At 40.1% G+C, this 20,694-nt stretch overlaps 1 protein-coding gene across 2 annotated transcripts in view; it reads left to right on the top strand.

Moving 5' to 3' along the window:
• FSIP1 (fibrous sheath interacting protein 1) overlaps window positions 1-20,694 on the top strand; it is a 190,190-nt gene that overhangs the window by 53,420 nt on the left and 116,076 nt on the right. For both annotated transcript variants that reach the window (XM_025390805.1, XM_025390806.1), the window contains exons 9-10: window positions 6,119-6,277; window positions 17,299-17,436. In XM_025390805.1, the coding sequence (XP_025246590.1) occupies window positions 6,119-6,277; window positions 17,299-17,436 (297 nt within the window). The remainder of the gene's footprint in view (window positions 1-6,118; window positions 6,278-17,298; window positions 17,437-20,694) is intronic.

The raw sequence follows: 20,694 nt of genomic DNA, 5'->3' as shown, positions 1-20,694 counted from the left end.
CTATATTCTCAAATCATACCAAACTTCTTGCTATTCCTCAAATTCTCTGTGTTCTTTTAAATCTCTGTGTTTTCAAATGTGTCCTTTCCTTTATGAAGTGCCCCACAATCTCATCTTTGACAAATAAATGCACAACTTAAAGAAAGTGACTAAAGTGATAATTATGTTTTAATTCCCCCTGAATTCTTGTTCTCTGGTTGTTCTTTTTACTGGCATGCATAATTTTTTTTTTTTTTGAGATGGAGTTTCACTCTTGTTGCCCAGGCTGGAGTGCAATGGCACGATCTCAGCTCACTGCAAGCTCTGCCTCCCAGGTTCAAGTGATTTTCCTGCCTCAGCCTCCCAAGTAGCTGGGTTTACAGGTGCCTGCCACTGCACTATACTAATTTTGTATTTTTAGTAGAGACAGGGTTTCACCATGTTGGCCAGGCTGGTCTTGAACTCCTGACCTCAGGTGATCCGCCCACCTTGGCCTCCCAAAGTGCTGGGATTATAGGCGCGAGGCACCGTGCCCAGCCGTCATGCATAATTTTATGGATGTAACCTTCTCTTGAATCTCTCTAGGACAGGGGACTGGTACCTGTTGGTCCCATGGCCTGTTAGGAACTGGGCTGCACAGCAGGAGGGGATGAGCGGTATGCTAGGGAGCATTACCACCTGAGCTGAGCCCCCTGTCACATCAGCCTCAGCATTAGATTCTCACAGGAGCACGAACCCTACTGTAAACTGCACATGGATGGGATCTAGGTTGTCTGCTCTTTTTGAGAATCTAATGCCCGATGATCTGAGGTGGAACAATTTCATCCTGAAACCATCCTTTCTAACCCCGCGCCCCCCAGTCCATGGAATAATTGTCTTCCAAGAAACCTGTCCCTGGTGCCAAAATTGTTGGGGACTACTGCTCTAGGATACTTATTTAGAATTTAAAAAATATTTTCATCTGTGTTGGGAACTCACACTTGCAATGAATGGCACCCCCTAAGCTGTCTCTACTACCACCCTCACCAGTGAAATGGGTTTGGATCAGATCTCAGGTCACTCACATCTAGTAGTACTGAGTCGGGGAGTCTGGTAGTGTGGACCCTTAGTTACCTGCATGAACCCTAGCTGTAAAGGATGCTGGTGAAGAGCATTTTCTGTTCTATCTTGGAAAGGTAAGATTCCTAAAAGCTAGAAGTTCCCCACACATAGCAAGGGTGTATAGAGGCGCTAGACACATAGAAAAAAAGGATGCCATTTACTACCTCTTACATATATTATTTCTGTAATGGTGTAGTGCATGAAACCTTTACATTTCTGTTGAATTTAATCTGACATGCTCTTTTAACTTCAGCGTCATTTGAAAATAATCCCATTCAGACAAGAATTTAAAATCTATTAGCCACTATTTCATCATCAATTTCATAGCTTTACTTTTCTGTGATTCTTTGTTATTTATCATTTGGGCTATATGGTATTAACATCACCTTTATTTAGGAAAAATTACTAGAGTTTGTGAGTAATTAGGTAATATATTTTAAAAATTATGCATAAGTTTCTTTTTTTTTAAAGCTGTTCATGTTTATTTTCAATGGAAAGCAATGGAATTTAAGTCAGAACCTGGACTTCTGTCAGTTTATTAGAGTTGTGTGCCTTTAGCTACCTGAACCTCACTGAGGCTCAATTTCTTTATACCAACTTACAAGTGTATTTAAGAACATTCATGACTATATCATAATCCTTATATTGATATACTACAATCTACCCACTTTCCCCCTATTTTTAGATGTTTTATTATAAATAGCATGGCAATAAATTTTTTATCAGTCATTGTTCTGGGTTGCAAGTAACAAAGATGGACTTTGGCTAAAGCAACACAAAATGAATTTATTGGGAGTTGTGAGTAGTCCATAGACTCAATGGGAAGTTTGGGGAACCAGGTTTGTACACCAGGCAGATGTCCAGGCAGCCATAGACATGGCTTTAGGAACAGCCTGGTTAGGGGCTGGCTGCCCCTGGCTCCACCAGACGTTTGTTCTCCAAGAGATGCTCATTGCTGCTACCATCACTGTCTCCATTAATCATTTCCCTGCAGCTTTGCTTCTGTCCCTCAAGGTTCGGGGTGTTTGCTTTCGATTAGTCGAATCTAGGTCATCTGTTTGTCTTGATGTCAGAGAGTGGAGAGGAGTGTCTTGTCGTGATGCTTCCCTGCCAAGACCCACACACTGTTTGATTTCACTGAAACAGGGACTGTGAATGCCAGGGTCAAGAGGATAAAAATGTAAAAGTCTTGCTGCATAAAGTTTTTACCTGTAATGCCTCTGATTATCACCTAGGGCTTAATTCCTGGTATTAGCATCTTGAAATCAAAATGTATGAAATAAGTTTCTTTGCCCTCTACTTGCCACGTTATTCCAAATATTCTTCATGATGCTTCTGTCCTCTTTTTGCACTAATGCTTCCCTTTATGACCTTATCCATTCTCACAGCCCCCAGGGTTTGAACCACTGTAGATATGTGGGTAAGTCAAGTGTATTTATTTCAATCCCAAGTCTCTATCTTGAATTTCACATAAAAGTATTTAACTGCCTAACGTAATCTGTGGATATCGTAGGGGGATGTCTGCCAGTTTCAAAAGCTCCCAAACAATTCATTAGCTTTCTCTTCAAACCTACTGCATCTATATAATCCCTAGTTTGGATAACGTGACCACCATCACCGACTTCACAAAATCAGGAACTTGTTCTTTTTTTTTTTTTTTTTTGGTAAGGCCATAACAAAGTTTATTATTTTTTAAGTTGTTTATTTTAAACAAATAAAATACTTTTATTTTAGCTTCAGGGGTACACATGCAGGTTTGTTCTGTAGATAAATTGGATGTCACAGGACTCTGGTGTACAGATTATTTCATCATCCTGGTAATAAGAATAGTATCCAATAGATAGTTTTTTGATCCACTCCCTCCTACCACCCTCTGCCCTCAAGTAGGCCTCAGTATCTGTTGTTCCCTTCTTTGTGTCCATGTGTACTCAATGTTTGGCTCCCACTTATAAGTGAGAACGTGCAGTATTTGGGTTTTCATTCCTGTGTTATTTTGTTTAGGATTATGGCCTTCAGTTGCATCTGTGTTGCTGCAAAGGACGTTATCTCATTCTTTTTTATGGCTGCATAGTATTCCATGGTGTGTATGTCCCAAATTTTCTCTATCCAGTCTATTGAAAGGCATTTAGGTTGATTTTTGTGAATAGTGCTGCGATGAACATATGCATGCATGTGCCTTCCCGCACCCCCCCACCCTTGGGACATGGTTTTACAGGTTGGAGTACAGTGATGTTGTCATGGCTCACTGCAACTTCGACCTCCCAGGCTCAAGTGATCATCCCACCTCAGCCTCCTGAGTATCTGGGACTACAGGTGCATATCGCCACATCTGGCTAATTTTTAAAATTTTTTTGTAAAGATGAGGTTTTGTCATGTTGCTCAGGCTGGTATTGAACTCCTGGGCGCAAGCCATACACCTGCCTTAGCCTCCCAAAGTGCTGGAATTATAGGCATGAGCCACTGCACCTGGCCTGCATGCATGTGTCTTTATGGTAGAATGATTTATATTCCTTTGGGTATATACCCATTAATGAGATTGCTGGGTTGAATGGTACTTGTGTTTTAAGTTCTTTGAGAAATTGCCACACTGCTTTCCACAATAGCTGAACTGATTTACATTCCTACCAGCAGCGTATAGGTGTTTTTCTCTGTAGCTTTGCCAGTATCTGTGATTTTTTTGACTTTTTAGTAATGGTCTTTCTGACTGGTGTGAGATGGTATCTCATTGTGGTTTGATTTGCATTTTTCAAATGATTAGTGGTGTTGAGCATTTTTTTCATAATGCTTGTTGGCTATGTATGTGTCTTCTTTAGAAAATTGTCTGTTTGTGTCTTTTGCTTACTTTTTAATCGGGTTATTTGTTCTTTGCTTATTAATTTGCTTAAGTTGCTTATAGATTCTGGATATTAGACCTTTGTTGAATGCATAGTTTGCAAATATTTTCTCCCATTCTGTAATTGTGTTTTCTCTATTGATAGTTTCTTTTGCTGTGCAGAAGCTCTTTAATTAGGTCCTATTTGTCAATTTTTGTTTTTGTTGCAATTGCTTTTGGCATCTTCATTATGAAATCCTTGATGGGGATTATGTCCACAATGGTATTTCCTAGGTTATCTTCCAAGGGTTTTATAGATTTAGGTTTTACTTAATTTTTGTATATGGTGTAAGGAAGAATTCTGGTTTCAATATTCTGCATATGGCTAGCCAGTTATGCCAGCAGCGTTTATTGAACAGGGAGTCCTTTTCCCCATTGTTTGTTTTTGTCAACTTTGTTGAAGATCAGATGGTTGTATGTGTGTGGTTTTATTTCTGGGCTTTCTCTTCTGTTCCATTGGTCTCTGTGTCTGTTTTTGTACTAGTACTATGCTGTCTTGGTGACTGTAGCCTTGTAATATAGTTTGAAGTCAGGTAATGTGATGCGTCCTTTGTTCTTTTTGCCTAGGATTGGCTTGGCTATCCAGGCTCTTTTTTGGTTTCATATGAATTTTAAAATAGCTTTTTCTAATTTTGTTAAAAAGATCATTGGTGGTTTTTAGAATAGCATTGAATCTGTAAATTGCTTTGGGGAGTATGGCCATTTTAGCAATACTGATTCTTCCTATCCATGAGCACGGAATATTTTTCCACTTGTTTGTGTCCTCTCTGGTTTCTTTGAGCAGTGCTTTATAATTCTCATTGTAGAGGTCTTTCCCCTCCCTGATTGGCTGTATTCCTAGGTATTTTGTTCTTTTTATGGCTCTTGTGAATGGAATTGCGTTCTTTATTTGGCTCTCAGCTTGGATGTTGTTGGTGTATAGAAATGTTGTTGGTTTTGGCACATTGATTTTGTATCCTGAAACCTTGCTGACGTTGTTTGTCAAATGTAGGAGCTTTTGGTCAGAGACTGTGGGTTTTTAGGTATAGAATCATGTTGTCTGCAAACAGAGATAGTTGAACTTCTTCTCTTTCTGTTTGAATGCCTTTTATTTTTTTCTCTTTCTTGATTACTCTGATTAGGACTTCCAGTATTATGTTGAATAGGAGTGGTGACAGTGGGCATCCGTGTCTTGAGGAACTTGTTCTTTATCCTTGATCTTTATGTCTCCCTGTACTTTTCCACAAAATTACCTCCAGGTTCTGTAAATTCTACTTCCTATATATCTCTGGATTCTGTTCTGTGTTCCCAGAAAACATTCCTTAGTTCAGTCATTCAGCACTTTTGTTCTAGATTATAACTATTGCTTCTTAACTGGGCTTTCTGCCTCTACTCTTGCTCTCAGTAGTTCCAGTTTTAAAATACAGACCTGATCATGGTGTTTTCTTGATTAAGGTCCTGTTTTCTCCAGCCCTTTCCTGCCCACAGAGGTTAGTTGATCCTCTCTGGTTCCCATGGTGCCCAGGGCTTACCAGCATTCTTCACACCTTGTTAAAATTGTTGCTGCCAAGAAATTGAGAACTCCTCGAGGGCAGAACCTTGTGATATTCATATAGAATCACCAGTGCCTAGCATAATATATGTGTTCAGTAGGCGTTTAGTATGAGATTTTTGAATGAATGTAATGAATGGGTTTTATGAGTTAATATGGAACAAATATTAGTTGAATGAAAGATGATCAATTAAGTTTTTGAAACCCAAGCAACTGATTTTATAGACCCTGTGTTACTTTTAAGGAACAGAGTTTGAAAATGCCACATCCCATTACAGGGTAAACCTAATTTCTTCCTACTTAACATGTCACAAAACATTTTTTGAATGTAGATAAATGAGAATGTCATGAGAACCAGACTGTGAAACTAAGAGATTTGTTCCACAGGGGAAACCCCCATCAAAATATTAGGAGATACTTTATGCAGGCTGGCAGAAAACAAAACCAGAAACTATTTCATATTATTCTTTTACTAACCCAATGTTAATTCTGTTTGTCTGTGTGTGTTTGTGCGTGTGTGTGTGTGTGTGTGTGTGTGTTTGTGTGAAGTCCTGGGCATTGTTGTAGCCACCTGAAAGGTATATTTTGGCAAAAATATAGCCTGGGAATGACCTGTGACCCTTGTTTCCTCTTAGGGTGATCAGTCTGGCTGGGTGGTCCCAGTAAAAGGATATGCACTGGCAGTCACCCAGCATCAGCAGCTTGCTGAAATTGATATAAAACTCCAGGAACTCTCTGCAGCCTCCCCAGCAATTTCCAGCTTTTCTCCAAGACTTGAAAATCAGAATAATCAGGTATTTGAAGAACCCGTAGACTGTTTAAGTTAACGTGTGCTAAAGCTAGTTCACATAATTTTACAATCTGGTTGTTAGCCAGTTGCTTTTTCCAGTGATCATAGTTTCCTAACAGTGTGTATATTCCTTCGATTACTTCCACTTTCTACTCACTTTTCTTTCATTTGGGTAATTTTCTGGGATGGGGTCACTGAGGAAATACTTATTTTAATATTATTGTATCTGTATGATTTAAGCTAAATCTCGATCATGATCAAGAGTGAGGGGAGGGAAGAAAGCTGATATGGCACTCATGAGTCCTTTGAGAGCCTTATTTTTCTTTATTCCTGTGGCACTAGGTGTTAGCAGTGGCAGCCACTGGCCCTTTACTCCGCCACATTCTTTTCGCTCCTTTAATTTAACATCAAGCAGTGAAGCTCATTATATTGACTTCTCTCCTATGAGAGTTTTAAAATGAATTGTTTCTTCTCTCAGTAGTTCCCTCAAATATTCTTTTACAAAGCAGATGTGGTGGCTCACGCCTGTAATCCCAGCGCTTTGGGAGGCCAAGGTGGGTGGATCACTTGAGGTCAGGAGTTCGAGACCAGCCTGGCCAACATGCAACATGATGAAACCCCATCTCTACTAAAAATACAAAAATTAGCTGGGTGTGGTGGTGCATGCCTGTACTCCCAGCTACTCGAGAGACTGAGGCAGGAGAATCACTTGAACCCGGGAGGCGGGAGGTTGCAGTGAGTTGAGATTGTGCCACTGTGCTCCAGCCTGGGCAACACAATGAGATTCCCTGTCAAAAAAAAAAAAAAAAAAAAAAAAAATCTGGTAGAAGGAGTGGCATATCAGAAAAGTAAATTTCTCCCCCACCCCTATATTTTAGTACTTCATGGAATCTGGTTTGGTTTGGGTGGTAGATTGAGGAGAAAATTTCTGATTGCGTAAGAGATTAATAACTCTGTAGCAGCTTTGTGAAAGTTTTCACCAGATCATTTTCTGTACAATCGTAGATGGCTGTGATCTTTGTGGAACATCCAAAGATTTAAATATCAGTAGCCTATAGGTAATCCTTCTGATTTATAGTAAGCACCTTCTCTAAGCTGTCAGTTGAAGGTTAGGGATCTAGCTTCATGCCAGTTGAAGCAACCTGAGGGGAAAGGAGCAGTAGGAAGGTGTTCCAAGGAAACAGTTTTGTAACTGGTTGTATTTCTAAAGGACAGAACAGCTGCTTCTGATCCTTTAAACTGCAGTAGTGGTGCTGTTGTTCCCACTATCGATCTGAAATTCTGCAGTGGGATGAAAATTCTTGGAAAACAGAGATAATTGGAATCTTTGTCCTCACTTGAATGTATCCCAGGACTTTGTTTTTTATTTTATTTTATTTTATTTTATTTTATTTTATTTTATTTTAAGATGGAGTCTTGCTCTGTCACCAGGCTGGAGTGCAGTGGTGCAATCTCAGCTCACTGCAACCTCCACGTCCCAGGTTCAAGCAATTCTCCTGCCTCAGCCTCCCGAGTAGCTGGGACTACAGGCGCCTGCCACCACGCCTGGCTAATTTTTGTATTTTTAGTAGAGATGGGATTTCACCATGTTGGTCAGGATGGTCTCTGTCTCCTGACCTCGTGATCCACCCGCCTTGGCCTCCCAAAGTGCTGGGATTACAGGCGTGAGCCACCGTGCCTGGCCATATCTCAGGAATTTGACATGAGTTAGGCTAGTTTATTTATGTTACTGAATTCTATTTTTCAAAAAGGAGGAACCCTACATAGAATAATAAAATGTTTCAGAGATACTCTTTGTTCTTTTCATGTTTCAGTTTATTTTTGTTGTTGTTCTTATTAGATTTCAAGGGTAGCTGAAATCTCAGAGCTGAACTATGGTCTTAAATATAGAAAATGTGTTTTTCATGATTGTCAAATGAAGTGAAGTCTGTGAAGTCCAAGGCACGGATAGAGCCATCCAAAAGGTGCACTTTTGGCAAAAATATAGCATGGGAATGACCTGGTGACCCTTGTTTCCTCCTCTTCTTGAAAGAGACAGAGAATTCAGAGCTTTGTTGGGCCATTAGGATTTCAAATAAAAAGCATGAATATGGTCCCATTTTCTCATCATCAACAAAATCACATTTTCAGAGTTCACATTTATGGTTCAGATAAGATATTTTAAAAATAATGAAAGGGAAAACCAGTACATTACATTTTTGTTACATACTGAGATTAAGTGTTTTTATGTGAAACAACATATATTTGGAAAGAAAAGGGAAAACAACATTTTGGGATTCCCATTGGATGTAGAAACAAAAATGTAATGTAGTTGTTAAAAAGAAATAATTTATGCTTTTCGCATGTAAAAGAAAAAAGAATATCTTTTGAGCTTTTGTTCAATTTCCCTTTGGCATTTCTTCATTTCTAACTAAAACCAGCATTGCACATTGAATTTTCAAAGCAAAAATGCTAACATGGCAAAGTATTTTAGGGATATTATTTTTGGATTGGACTACTTTTTGTATAAGTACACTGTATCTTGAATAAACCCTGTGTATCTGTGTAGTTGATGAATGAGTTCCAATCAATTGCTAATCCACAAATATTCATAGTTCATATTCACTTTAACTCTTCTGCAAACCATTAACTCACCAGTAATTTTTCTGCGTCCTCCTTAAGAATTTCTTTTAAGTGGAATATAAATTTCTGTTTTTGAACAATTGATTCAACACGTACTGAGTGCTCTTGGATATAAGGAATTGTAGAGATCTTAACGGTGAATCAGGCAAATAAAATACTTTGGAATCAGAAAGTCTCACTTCAGCCTGGGCACAGTGGCTCACGCCTGTAATCCCAGCACTTAGGGAGGCTGAGGTGGGCGAATCACGAGGTCGGGAGATCAAGAGCATCCTGGCTAACACGGTTAAACCCCGTCTCTACTAAAAATACAAAAGAAAATTAGCCAGGTGTGGTGGCGGGCGCCTATAGTTCCAGGTACTCGGGAGGCTGAGGCAGCAGAATGGCGTGAACCTGGGAGGCAGAGCTTGCAGTGAGCCGAGATTGCGCCACTGTGCTCCAGCCTGAGCGACAGAGCAAGACTCCATCCCAAAAAAAGAAAAAAAAAAGAAAAAAAAAAGATGGAAATTATCTGCACATGTATGCATATGTAACAAATCTGCATGTTGTGCACCTGTACCCTAGAACTTAAAGTATAATTTAAAAAGTCTCACCTCAAATTTGGCTGTAACATTTACTAGTTCTGTGGACTTGGGCACTAATTAGAAGCTCTCTAAACCTCGTTTTCCTTGTTTATAAAATAACAGTAATATTCTTTAGGGTTCTTGTAAAGAGTAGCTGAGTTAATATACATAAAGTGTTTAGCACAGTGACACAGAACTCAGCGAATTATATTATTATAAGTGACATAAAGAATGTATTTCTTTACGGGAAGTATTGAGTATATGTAGAAAACTGTGGACAAGACAGCACAGGCAAGTGCCATAGAAAGCTTTTTTTTCTTCAAGAGACAAGGTCTCGCTCTGTCATCCAGACTGGAAGTACAGTGGTGCAATCATGGCTTGCTGCAGCCTTCACCTCCCGGGCCCAAGTGATCCTCCAACCTCACCCTCCCCAGAAGCTGGAACTACAGGTGCACGCCATCACACCAGCTATTTTTTTTTTTTTTTTTTTGTAGACATGTGGTCTCACTGTGTTGCCTAGGCTGGTCTTGAACTCCTGGCCTCAAGAGATTCACCTGCCTCAGCCTCCCAAAATGCTGGGATTACAGGCGTGAGCCACCGTGCCCAGGCTCATAGAAGGCTATAAGTAAAGTGCTGTGGTGGTTCAGAGGAGAGGGAGAGAGCACATCCAAGGAATATCCAGAAAGTCTATTTCCATAAGTGAGGGGCAGGAGGAGGAAGAGGAACTAGGGAAGGAGGCAGAGGGACCAGAGACACAGAAGAAGACCACCATTGTGTATTACGAGGCTGAAAACTGGTGGCCTACAGCAGCAGCGGTCCCCAACCATTTTGGCATCAGGGACTGGTTTCATGGAAGACAGTTCTTCCACGGACCCAGGGAGAGGGATGGGTTCGGGATGATTTAAACATGTTACATTTATTGTGTACTTTATTTCTATTTTTATTACATTGTAATATATAACAAAATAATTATACAACTTACCATAATGTAGACTCAGTGGGAGCTCTGAGCTTGTTTTCCTGCGACTAGATGGTTCCATCCAGGGGTGATGGGAAACAGTGACAGATCATCAGGTATTAGATTCTCATAAGGAGTGTGCAGCCTAGATCCCTTGCATGTGCAGTTCATGATAGGGTTCACACTACTGTGAGAATCTGATGCCGCCGCTGATCTAACAGGAGGCAGAGCTCAGGTGGTGAGGCGAGTGAGGGGAGTGGCTGCAAATACAGATGAAGCTTTACTTGTGCCTGCCACTGACCTCCTGCTCTGGGGCCCCATTTCTAACAAGCCACCTACCAGAGCCGTCCATGGCCTGGGGGTCAGGAACTCCTGACCTACGGGAGAAATTAATCTCCCAGATGGGTCACCTTTTGCTTACAAAGTTTTTAAAGATTTTTCTTAGTCAACATTTAAAAAATTAGGTGAATTCCTATAAAAATCCAAATTTCTAGTTGAAAAATTCAAATTAGAAAATATGTCAGCATTAGACCTAAATTCTTGCTTGGCAATTACTGGATTGAGCTGAATAGCAACTGCTCTTTCTATGGGGCACAGATTCTCCAGTTTGCTGCAGTATCCACCACTCTATATTGCATGGCAGGCCCCGAGGCCCACTTCACGCATTTATGTTGCTTGTCAAGCCTTTGCAGAGATCATCAGTACATTTTTGAATGCCTGCTTATTTCGTAGGAGATACTGTAGTGGCTGATGTAGTGTCCAGACTAGTATGAAGCTTGATCTCTGACCTCAAGGTAGCTTGTAGGATACCAGAGGATGTGATGTAAGCATAGAACAAGTTGTGGAGTGACTGTGCAGTGAAACAGGAACCACCACCAGATGGGCACTGATCGGATGAAAAGTACGGAAAGTGTATGCTGTGGGAGCACGGGGAAAGGAAGGGTTATTTGATGAAGGCATGATACTTTAAAAATTCCTTTGAAGATTTATCTTTGTTGGTCAAGAAAACAGTTTTCTGAACAAGCTGAAACATAGACTTTCTGACTTATCTGTGTATGGTAACTATAAGGTAGTAAGTTGGTATCCACATAGATTTAAGATGATAAATGTGGTTGGGTCAATGTGGTTGAGTTAGAATAGTTTGAGGAACTCTAGGAATGTGGCTCAGAGATGAAGGAGGTGTTGGTCTTTGTGAAAAGGGCAGATAAGAAGTCTTCTTCTCTTTATGGGCTCGCTGATTGTGATGTTCTCATATAGATGCTCTGGCCCAGCACTTAACTTTATGGCAGTGTTTTAAAAGCGGCATTTGGCTTTTACGCATCTGATTTCCTTAGCATAAAACAAAGCATGTGGTCACAATCAAAAGAAAGAATGGCATATTACTGCTCTTTCTGTAATGTGAATAATATGTGGTTGCAGTTTTTACATCTGCTTTTTATTTTCATTTTGTCTTAGCAAGAGAACTAATTGAAGCAATTTTTTCTTAAGATCTGTGGTTTAACTGTGCATACTTTTCTGTATCCATCTCCTAACCCTCAACAAATCAGTTCGTTCTTTCCATGTATTGTAAATCCCACCATAAAACTGAGTGATGTTCTATAATTTAGTTACCATACTTCTTATTTGTAGATGTATTAGATTCCAGTTCTCTCCAGAAATATCTAAGATATAGGAGTTATGTAAGCATTCAGTTTCTTAAATCCTTAGCAACTGGATTCAATAATAACTTCTATTCCATTTGGCTCTTATATACAAGTACAGTTTATTCATCTCTCATGAAATCAGTTTTACTAAATCTAGAATTCCAGTTCACCATTAGATTTTTTTTTCTGATTGGGGAGGGCCTCAGAAATGGCTCTCCTTGACAGGCGGCATCACTGTGTGATATAAAGGTCCTCCTTAATTTGATTTATTTTCTTATTCTTAAAATATTGATTCAGTTGTACACAATTTGGTAAGCTCCAGAAAAAATTAGCAATCATTTGATTGAGGAAAATTGTAGTTTATATTGATCTCCTTTCTTGCCAAGATCATGCTATTATTGCTGACAGCAACAATTAATTTTTTTTTGGTCTCTTCCTGTCTCAATATTAGCTGAAGTTGAGGAAATACAGACCATTGTTTGACATGTAATTCTGAAAGATGTTTTATTATTGGGTCCAGGGATTTGTATAGTTCCAGTAATGGCCATGGACTCCACTTGACCCCAGATGTACTTAAAGTATTGGTTGAGGGCAGGAATTTAGGATTTTTTAAATGTATGCTAGTTACAGGCACAGAAATCTTATTGACCATCTGTTCGTTTCCAAAACCCATAGAAGCCACAGGAGCATGGATTTATGGGTTTGAGGAACAAACAAGAAGTTACTTCAGAGCTCTTTACCTCCAGTGCCAATCTGTTAGATCTCCAGTTAAATCTGGGAAACTACCCTTGCCACCTCCATTTTACAGATTACTGTGAAGCTTATATTTCTTTGCTTCCCTCTGTTAAGCTTCTGATGTAGTCAAGGTTTCCTTCATTTTATGGCATTATTCCAAGGTGATAAAAACAATCTGCCTGAACTATCTTTTTCTCTACTTTTGGTACTGCCAGGCACACAATCCATCTGATGACAGGAAATAGCAGGAGCCTATGGAAATGTATAGCATTAGCTTGAAAACATAGGCCAAACTGGCTTTATTTAGACAGGTTTGTATTTTCCCAATCCTTAACGCATGCCTTATTTGCATATCGAATAACTTACGAAGCTGTGGGTAATTTCCTCTGTTTTTGACTTTTGAAAATGAGTTTATTTTGCTTCAAAGATCCCTTTTGGCCTACTCAACACCACACATACTTTTTCTAAGGATAAACTCAGAATCTCTTGGCAACCAATTAGTCAAATCAACAAGTATCTATTGATCTTGGCCTCAGGGACAGTTCCCTTCTTGTGGCATATCGAGTACAGCTTTTATTGAATTCTCCATAAAAGCATTCCTGTATGACTCAGAAACACAGAAATGATATGTCGGTCAGAGAATCTGATTAAACATTTCTACTATGAGAAATCAAGATACTTCCTGATGATTACAAGGACAGACAGTCCTGGTTGGCACTTTGTTGTGAGAAAAGGATCTTTCCTGGCACCACAGAGCTTTTTGAGTTTGCAGCTGGGCAATTTCTGTCAGCATCAGTGGCTACCTTTCCTTGCCCCCTCTTGGCCTCTGCTTTCATCATACAATATTTTTCAAATATTTGAACTATACGGTTATGCTATTGGAGGCCATGACTGAAGAAAGCTGTTGTATATCCTTTGGGTCTAATTGTAGAGAATTACAGACTCATAAGCTATTAGAAGGGGAAATAACTTTCTCAGAAGTAATTGAGACCCAGAAAGAGGAGGTGACTTCCTTAAAAGTACACAGCTGATTGTTCCAGCAGAACTGAAGCTAGAATCCAGCCTTCGGGTCTATACCTCTCAGGTATGGAGAGTCACATTGTCAGAACAGAACAAAAATGGCCTTGGTAGAAAAATTTGTTAAAAATAAAAAATCAGTGGCTCACGTCTGTAATCCCAGCACTTTGAGAGGCTGAGGCAGGAGGATCCCTTGAGCCCAGGAGTTCAAAATCAGGCTGGGCAACATAGTGACATCCATTCCTTCTTCATACACAAAAAATCAGCCAGGCAAAGTGGTGTGCGCCTGTAGTCCCAGCCACTTGAGAGGCTGAGGTGAGAGGATCGCTTGAGCCTGGGAGGACGGGGCTGCAGTGAGACGTGACTGTGCCACTGCACTCCAGCCTGACTGGCAGAATAAGACCGTGTCTCAAAAAAAAAAGGTCTGTCTGCTTATGAAATTGATACATGTTTATTGTAGGAAATTCCGGAACTACAAAAACAAGAAAAATAAGATTAAATAATCAGGATTTTTACCAAGTTAATTATTGTTAAATTTCCTTCCAGTCTATTTCTCTCTACACACACACACACTCACACACACACTCTATATATCAGTTAGAGTTTTTGACAAGAAACAAAAGGAATACCTAGCTTGTATTTTGAAGATAATTATATGAAGGGACTATTTATATAGCTTTAAAGGAGCTAACAGTGGATGTTGGGACACCAAGAGACTAGCCACAGTGGACAGGGGGAAGAAAAAGTGTGTGGGAGCTCAGCAAGAGCTGGAGCTGGGGGAGAAGAACTGGCCATCTGAAGTTGTAATAATAGAGGACATGAGCAAAGGGTTAGCCAACCCCAGCCCCCTCAGCACGAGCATTTGAGCTGTAGTTAGTTTCCTAACTCTGTTTCCTTGGCAGTCTGAGAAAAGTTGGAATGCCGAATACGTTAGGAGGCAACTTTGCTTATGCTTAAAATGATCCCTGGATTGGGAGAATTATAAAGACCTGATGGAGAAGCCATATTTTGGGCATCTCTCACTGCAGTGATTCTTGTGGCTGGGCACATTTCTTGCTGGGTCCCTGGACTCAGTGTGCCTGTGGGGGCATTTCAAGACATAATGGCTCCTGTAGGATAGGCGGATTTTAAGACAGGCAGCTTATAGCTGTTTTGCTCTTTATACCTATATTGTTTTGGCATGGACTGTAGCAAACACTCCCATTGAAAAGGGATACCTGATACTGCCCTGCTGTGTTTCCTGTTTTATATCCTTCTGAGTAGAGTGGCTCTAAGTGTGTCCTCTGTTAGTCTTTGAGCATGAACATGCAGTTGAATCTAAGAAAACTCAGCACATCTCAGGGATACATCACTGCCCAAACTGTGATGCAAAAGTATGGGGGGAAGGGGAAAAATACCCCAAGCTCTCTCTCCTTCTCTCCTCTACTCTCCTAGAACTCCTCCCCTTACTTTGACTAAACCTAACCGGAAGATGGAGCTCCAGGAGAAACGCCCTGATGGTCCCAGCTGTGGCAGGTACTCACCAGAGTTTATCATACTTCTATTGATGGACACCTGGGCTGCTTTCAGTTTTTAGCTGCCATGAACATTTGTGTACAAGGCTGTAGTTACATATTTTAACTTCTCTTTGATAAATTCATAGGAGTTGAATTTTTGGGTCACAGGATCGACAAACATTTAACTTTTTAAGAAATGGCCTGTTTTGGCATGGTGGCTCACAATTGTAATCCCAGCACTTTGAGAGGCCAAGGCGGGTGGATCACAAGGTCAAGAGATCGAGACCATCCTGGCCAACATGGTGAAACCCTGTCTCTACTAAAAATACAAAACTTAGCCGGGCATGGTGGCGCATGCTTGTAATCTCAGTTACTCAGGAGGCTGAGGAAGGAGAATCTCTTGAACCCAGGAGGCAGAGGTTGCATTGAGTGGGGATTGTGCCACTGCACTCCAGCCTGGCAACACAGTGAGACTCCATCTCAAAAAAAAAAAAAAAAAAAAAGAAATGGCCTGTTTTTCAAAGTGGTTGTACCATTGTATAGTCCTGCAAACAATGTAAGAGAGTCCCTCTTGTTTCACACATTTCCAGCATTTGGTGTTCAGTTTTTCATCTGGGCCATGCTAGTGGTTATGTAGTAGTGTCTCGTTGTGGTTTAATTGAATTTCCCCAATGACTAATGATGTGGAGGAGGTTTTCATGTTCTTATTTGTCATGCACACAGCTTTTATGAAGTATCTGTGCAAGTCTTTATAGAATTTGATTGTCATTTGATTGATTGTTATTGTCTATTTGATTATTTTTATTATCAAGTTGTAGGAGTTCCTTATATGTTCTGGATACAAGTCCTCTGTCAGATATGTGTGTTATGATCATTGTCTCTCAGTCAGTGGTTTATTCATTTTCTCAATGGTGGCTTTGATTAAGCAACATTTAAAAATGTTGTTAAGTCCAACTTATAATTTATTTCTTTTTGTTCCTTCTCTCTGCTTGCCCTAAGATTTAGAAAAAATCCTAGTTGTAGATTATTAAAGTAATTTCAATTTAAAAATGAAATCCAGGGTGCTTTTCAGATTACCATGTGTCCTACTTCATAGCAGGTGTGTCTTCATAAAAGTTTATAAAATGCTGACTGCTTAGCATTGCAAAGAGACCTTGATACCATTTTTTCCAAACTCCTCCCTAACATTAGATTTCCTTTAAAAAATATTTCTGATAATAATTCAGCCTCTAGATGTGTATTAGACTGTTCTCTTACTGCTATAAAGAAATACCTGAGAATGAATAATTTATAAAGAAAAGAGGTTTAATTGGCTCACGGTTCTGCAGGCTGTACAAGAGGCATAGCAGCTTCTGCTTTTGGGGAAGCCTCAGGAAACTTATAATCATGGCAGAAGGTGAAGGGGAAGCAGGCACGTCTTACATGGCCAGAGCAAGAGGAAGAGAGAGAGAAGAGGGAGGTGATACACACTTCTAAACAACCAGACCTCGTGGTAACTCACTCACAATCACGAAAACAGCACTGAGGGTATGGTGCTAATCCATTCATGAGAACTCCACCCCCATGACCCAGTCACCTGCCACCAGGCGCCACCTCCAACGCTGGGGATTACAATTTGACATGAGATTTGGTAGGGACACAGAGCCAAACCATATCAGGATGCTTCTAGAGATTGAAAGCTACCAGAAGTGAGAAATGAAGCCAAATATAAAATAATCACTTCTTGAAATTGACACACTCTTTTAATAATTTGCTAAGTAGAATTGTATGCAATAAAAATTGGGTTCCTTTCCTGCTTTTTGTATGTACAATTGGACCTTTACCTCCTAAAATGGAAAGACTTTAAAGCATTATAAAATATTGTTTTGAAGGGAAGAAATATTGTTCGAGAAGCAAAGCTAACCCTCAAGGCTCAGTTGCTTTGAGGTTGGTATGTGACAGCACATTTCCAGCCTGGAAATGATGTTTTTTTTTTTTTTTTTTTTCTTAATTAGGAACCTGACCTTGATGGTGAAAAAAATATGGAAGTAACTCCAGGAGAAAAGGTACTCAGGAACACCAAAGAGCAACGGGATCTGTGTATTCGGCTGAGAGAGATTGATGAAAAGCTGAGAATGATGAAGGAAAATGTGGTAAGTCTTTCTTTTTTTTAAATTAACTTTTTTTTTAGACAAAAATAGAGTTGGGGTCTCTCTATGTTGCCCAGGCTGGTCTCGAACTCCTGGGCTCAAGTGACCTGCCCCATTCAGCCTCCCAAAGTGCTAGGATTCCAGGTGTGGGCCACCACACCTGACCATCTCTCTTATTTAAAGATGGTATAACCAAAACTTGTACCAAAAAAGGTTTCAGTCTCTTTTGACTATTTTATGACTCTTCTCATGTGTTAAATCAGCCATGTGAATTTGTCAGTCACAATGTGAATAAAAGCTAAACATATAATTCATAGGACTTTGATATTATTCTGAATTTAAGCAATTTATATAATATAAAACATTAATTTAAATAACATAAAGCATATTCTGACTTCAGATAGTGTGTAAGGTACTTCGGATAGTGTGTAAGATACTATCTGAAGTCAGAATAATTATCCTTAATCCTAATATTCTGACAGTGACACAAATAATCATTTTTTTGTGGAAAAATTTGGTAGTTCTCCCTAAAATCATCCTTCTGTTTTGAACTTATAGCTTAAATTCTCTCACTTTTTGTTTGTAATTACTAATATATTATTAGTAATTAATGAATTTTAATGCATTCCAAGTCTTTCTTGGCCTACTTCATGTTTTTCTTGCTCAACATGAAGACATGTCATTACTGATGAGTGAAAACTCTTCGAGCAACCCAGTTGTGAGCTGGTTGATACTCTGAACCTGTTAGAAATGCTCTATCGTATTATGATTTTCCAGCTACCTACAGCATGTTTTTAGCTGGATACCTGGATTTTCCCTAAAATTAAACATGTCAAGGCTGAGCTTGTGACTGTGGTCTTGTGGTAATTACCTGCAGTAACCCCTTTTGGTTTCCTGCTAAATTCTGTCATCTTGGGTGATCTTCAAGCCTCTTTGAGTTTTAAACAATGTGACTAATTTGTTGCCATATCCTTCCTGAGTTTCTTATGACTCAAAGTCTTTTTTTTTCTGTCCCTACTTTTATCACCCTTCTCTCAGTGTTGTCACCTCATGCCTTAGCCACTTATAACATGGTTTTTGTAGGATTTCTTGTTTCCAGTCACTCCCTCTGTCATTATTCCATTTAATATACTGCACTGTGGAGTAAACATCAGGTGAGTGATTTTAAAATATGCTCCCCTTCAGAGCCCCTGAGTGTGTGTCACAATCCCGTCGTCACACCTTAATGGTCAAGCCCAGCTGAACTGCCCTCACTGCCCGCAGGCCACAGATAGCAGCACTGACACAGAGCCTGATGGAGATCAGGGTCACCTCATGAGAGTTAGGCAGCAGATCTAAAGGGAATGAATACATGGTGCTTCTTTTAGAGCTCATTTTTATTTGCTTTGCATGGAGAATCTCATGGGTGTTATATTTCAGGGAGACCTCTGTTTCCATTTTCAGAGAGATTTCCCTGATTCTGTTGATGGGATGAAGTAGAAGAAGTAGGAATGGGCCGGGGGCAGTGGCTCACTCCTGTAATCCCAGCACTTTGGGAGGCCGAGGTGGGCGGATTGCCTGAACTCAGGAGTTCGCGACCAGCCTGGGTAACAAGGTGAAACCCCGTCTCTGCTAAAATCCAAAAAAAATTAGATGGGTGTGGCGGCGTGCACCTGTAGTCCCAGTTACTTGGGAGGCTGAGGCAGGAGAACTGCTTGAACCCGGGAGGTGGAGGTTGCAGTGAGCCCGAGATTGCACAACTGCACTCCAGCCTGGGCAACAGAGTAAGACTCTGTCTCAAAAAAAAAAAAAAAAAAAAAGTAGGAATGGTAGGGAAGTGTAAGGGGGCTCTTGGCCATTCATTGTAGTGGTAATGATGGTACATTGTAAATTCGATGTTGTAAATGAAATGTTTGTGGTTTGATTGGTTTTGAAAACTGTTGGTACTTCCTCTCACCCCATATCTGCCAATCCAAGGTGGGCTAAGCCTGTCACTCCTCATGATCCATTCTCCTGATTTTTGACTGCTGTGGTCTGGAGGTTTGTGTCCCCCCAGAATTCCTTTTGAAACCCTAATCCCCAAGGTGATGGGATTAGGAGGTGGAGAATTTGGGGAAGTGATTAGGTCATGTCAGTGAAACCCTTGTGAGTGAAATTAGTGCCTTTATAAAAGAGGCCCAAGGGAACTCATTTGCCCCTTTTACCATGTGAGGATGTAGTGAGAAGTCACCCCTATCAACAAGGAAATGGGCCTTTACTAGGCACCAAACCTGCCAGCTCTTTGATCTTGGACTTCCCAGCTTCTAGAACTGTGAGAAATAAGTTTCTGTTGTTTATAAACCACCCAAAATACCATTATTTTGTTGCCCAGACAGACTTAAGACACTGGCCATTTATCACATACCTTGAACATGTACCTGTTCTTTTCTACCACGTCTCTACCATTATTTAATTTTTGGCTCAAAACCAGGATCCTTTAAGAAAGCATATGTCATTCCACTGCCTTATGAAGTTTGGCTACACTTAAAGGGATATAATAAATGTCAAGAGTTGGTTGTTATCCAAGTGGAAAAGAATAATACATGAGTAGATAAGAGCAGTTATTGAATACCAACTATGAGCCAGGCACTGTCCCAAGTATTTTACAGATAGTAAAGTGTTTAATCATCACAGCTGCTCCATGAGGTAAATACCGGTCCTCATTTTGTAGATGAAGAAATGGAGCGAAAGAGAGGTTGACTAATTCCTTAAGGTTACATGGCTAGTAAGTGGAGGAGATAGGATTCAAATGGTTAGCATTTAACAACTATGCTATTACTGCCTTTCTGGGACTTGCTTTTCTTTTCATGATTAATGTTGTTTTTTTGTTAATTAAAGTGTGATAAACTTGTTATAATCAGTAATATTCATGAGTGAAATGTTTGGGTTCCCCTATACAAATTTTATTTTCATAGTTTTGTCTTTTACAGTTAACACTTTCAGAGGCTGTTATCTGCATGATAAAGGCCCACAAATGTTGATCTGTACTGTTTTATGTTTTTTTTTGTTTTTTTTTTTCTGAGAATATCACTTCCGTTGCCCAAGTTGGAGTGCAGGTAATCCTCCCACCTCAACCTCCTGAGTAGCTGGGGCTACAGGTGTGTGCCACCATGACCAGCTAATTTTTTTATATTTAGGAGAGGCAGGGGTTTACCTTGTTTCCCAGACTGATCTGTCACTCCTGAGCTCAAGCAATCTGCCCACCTTGGCCTCCCAGAGGGCTGGGATTACAGGCCTGAGCCA

The sequence above is a fragment of the Theropithecus gelada genome, chromosome 7a (genome assembly GCF_003255815.1).
Source record: "Theropithecus gelada isolate Dixy chromosome 7a, Tgel_1.0, whole genome shotgun sequence".
In the NCBI taxonomy this organism is placed as follows: domain Eukaryota; kingdom Metazoa; phylum Chordata; class Mammalia; order Primates; family Cercopithecidae; genus Theropithecus; species Theropithecus gelada.
This window is presented reverse-complemented; position numbering and strand designations above follow the sequence as displayed.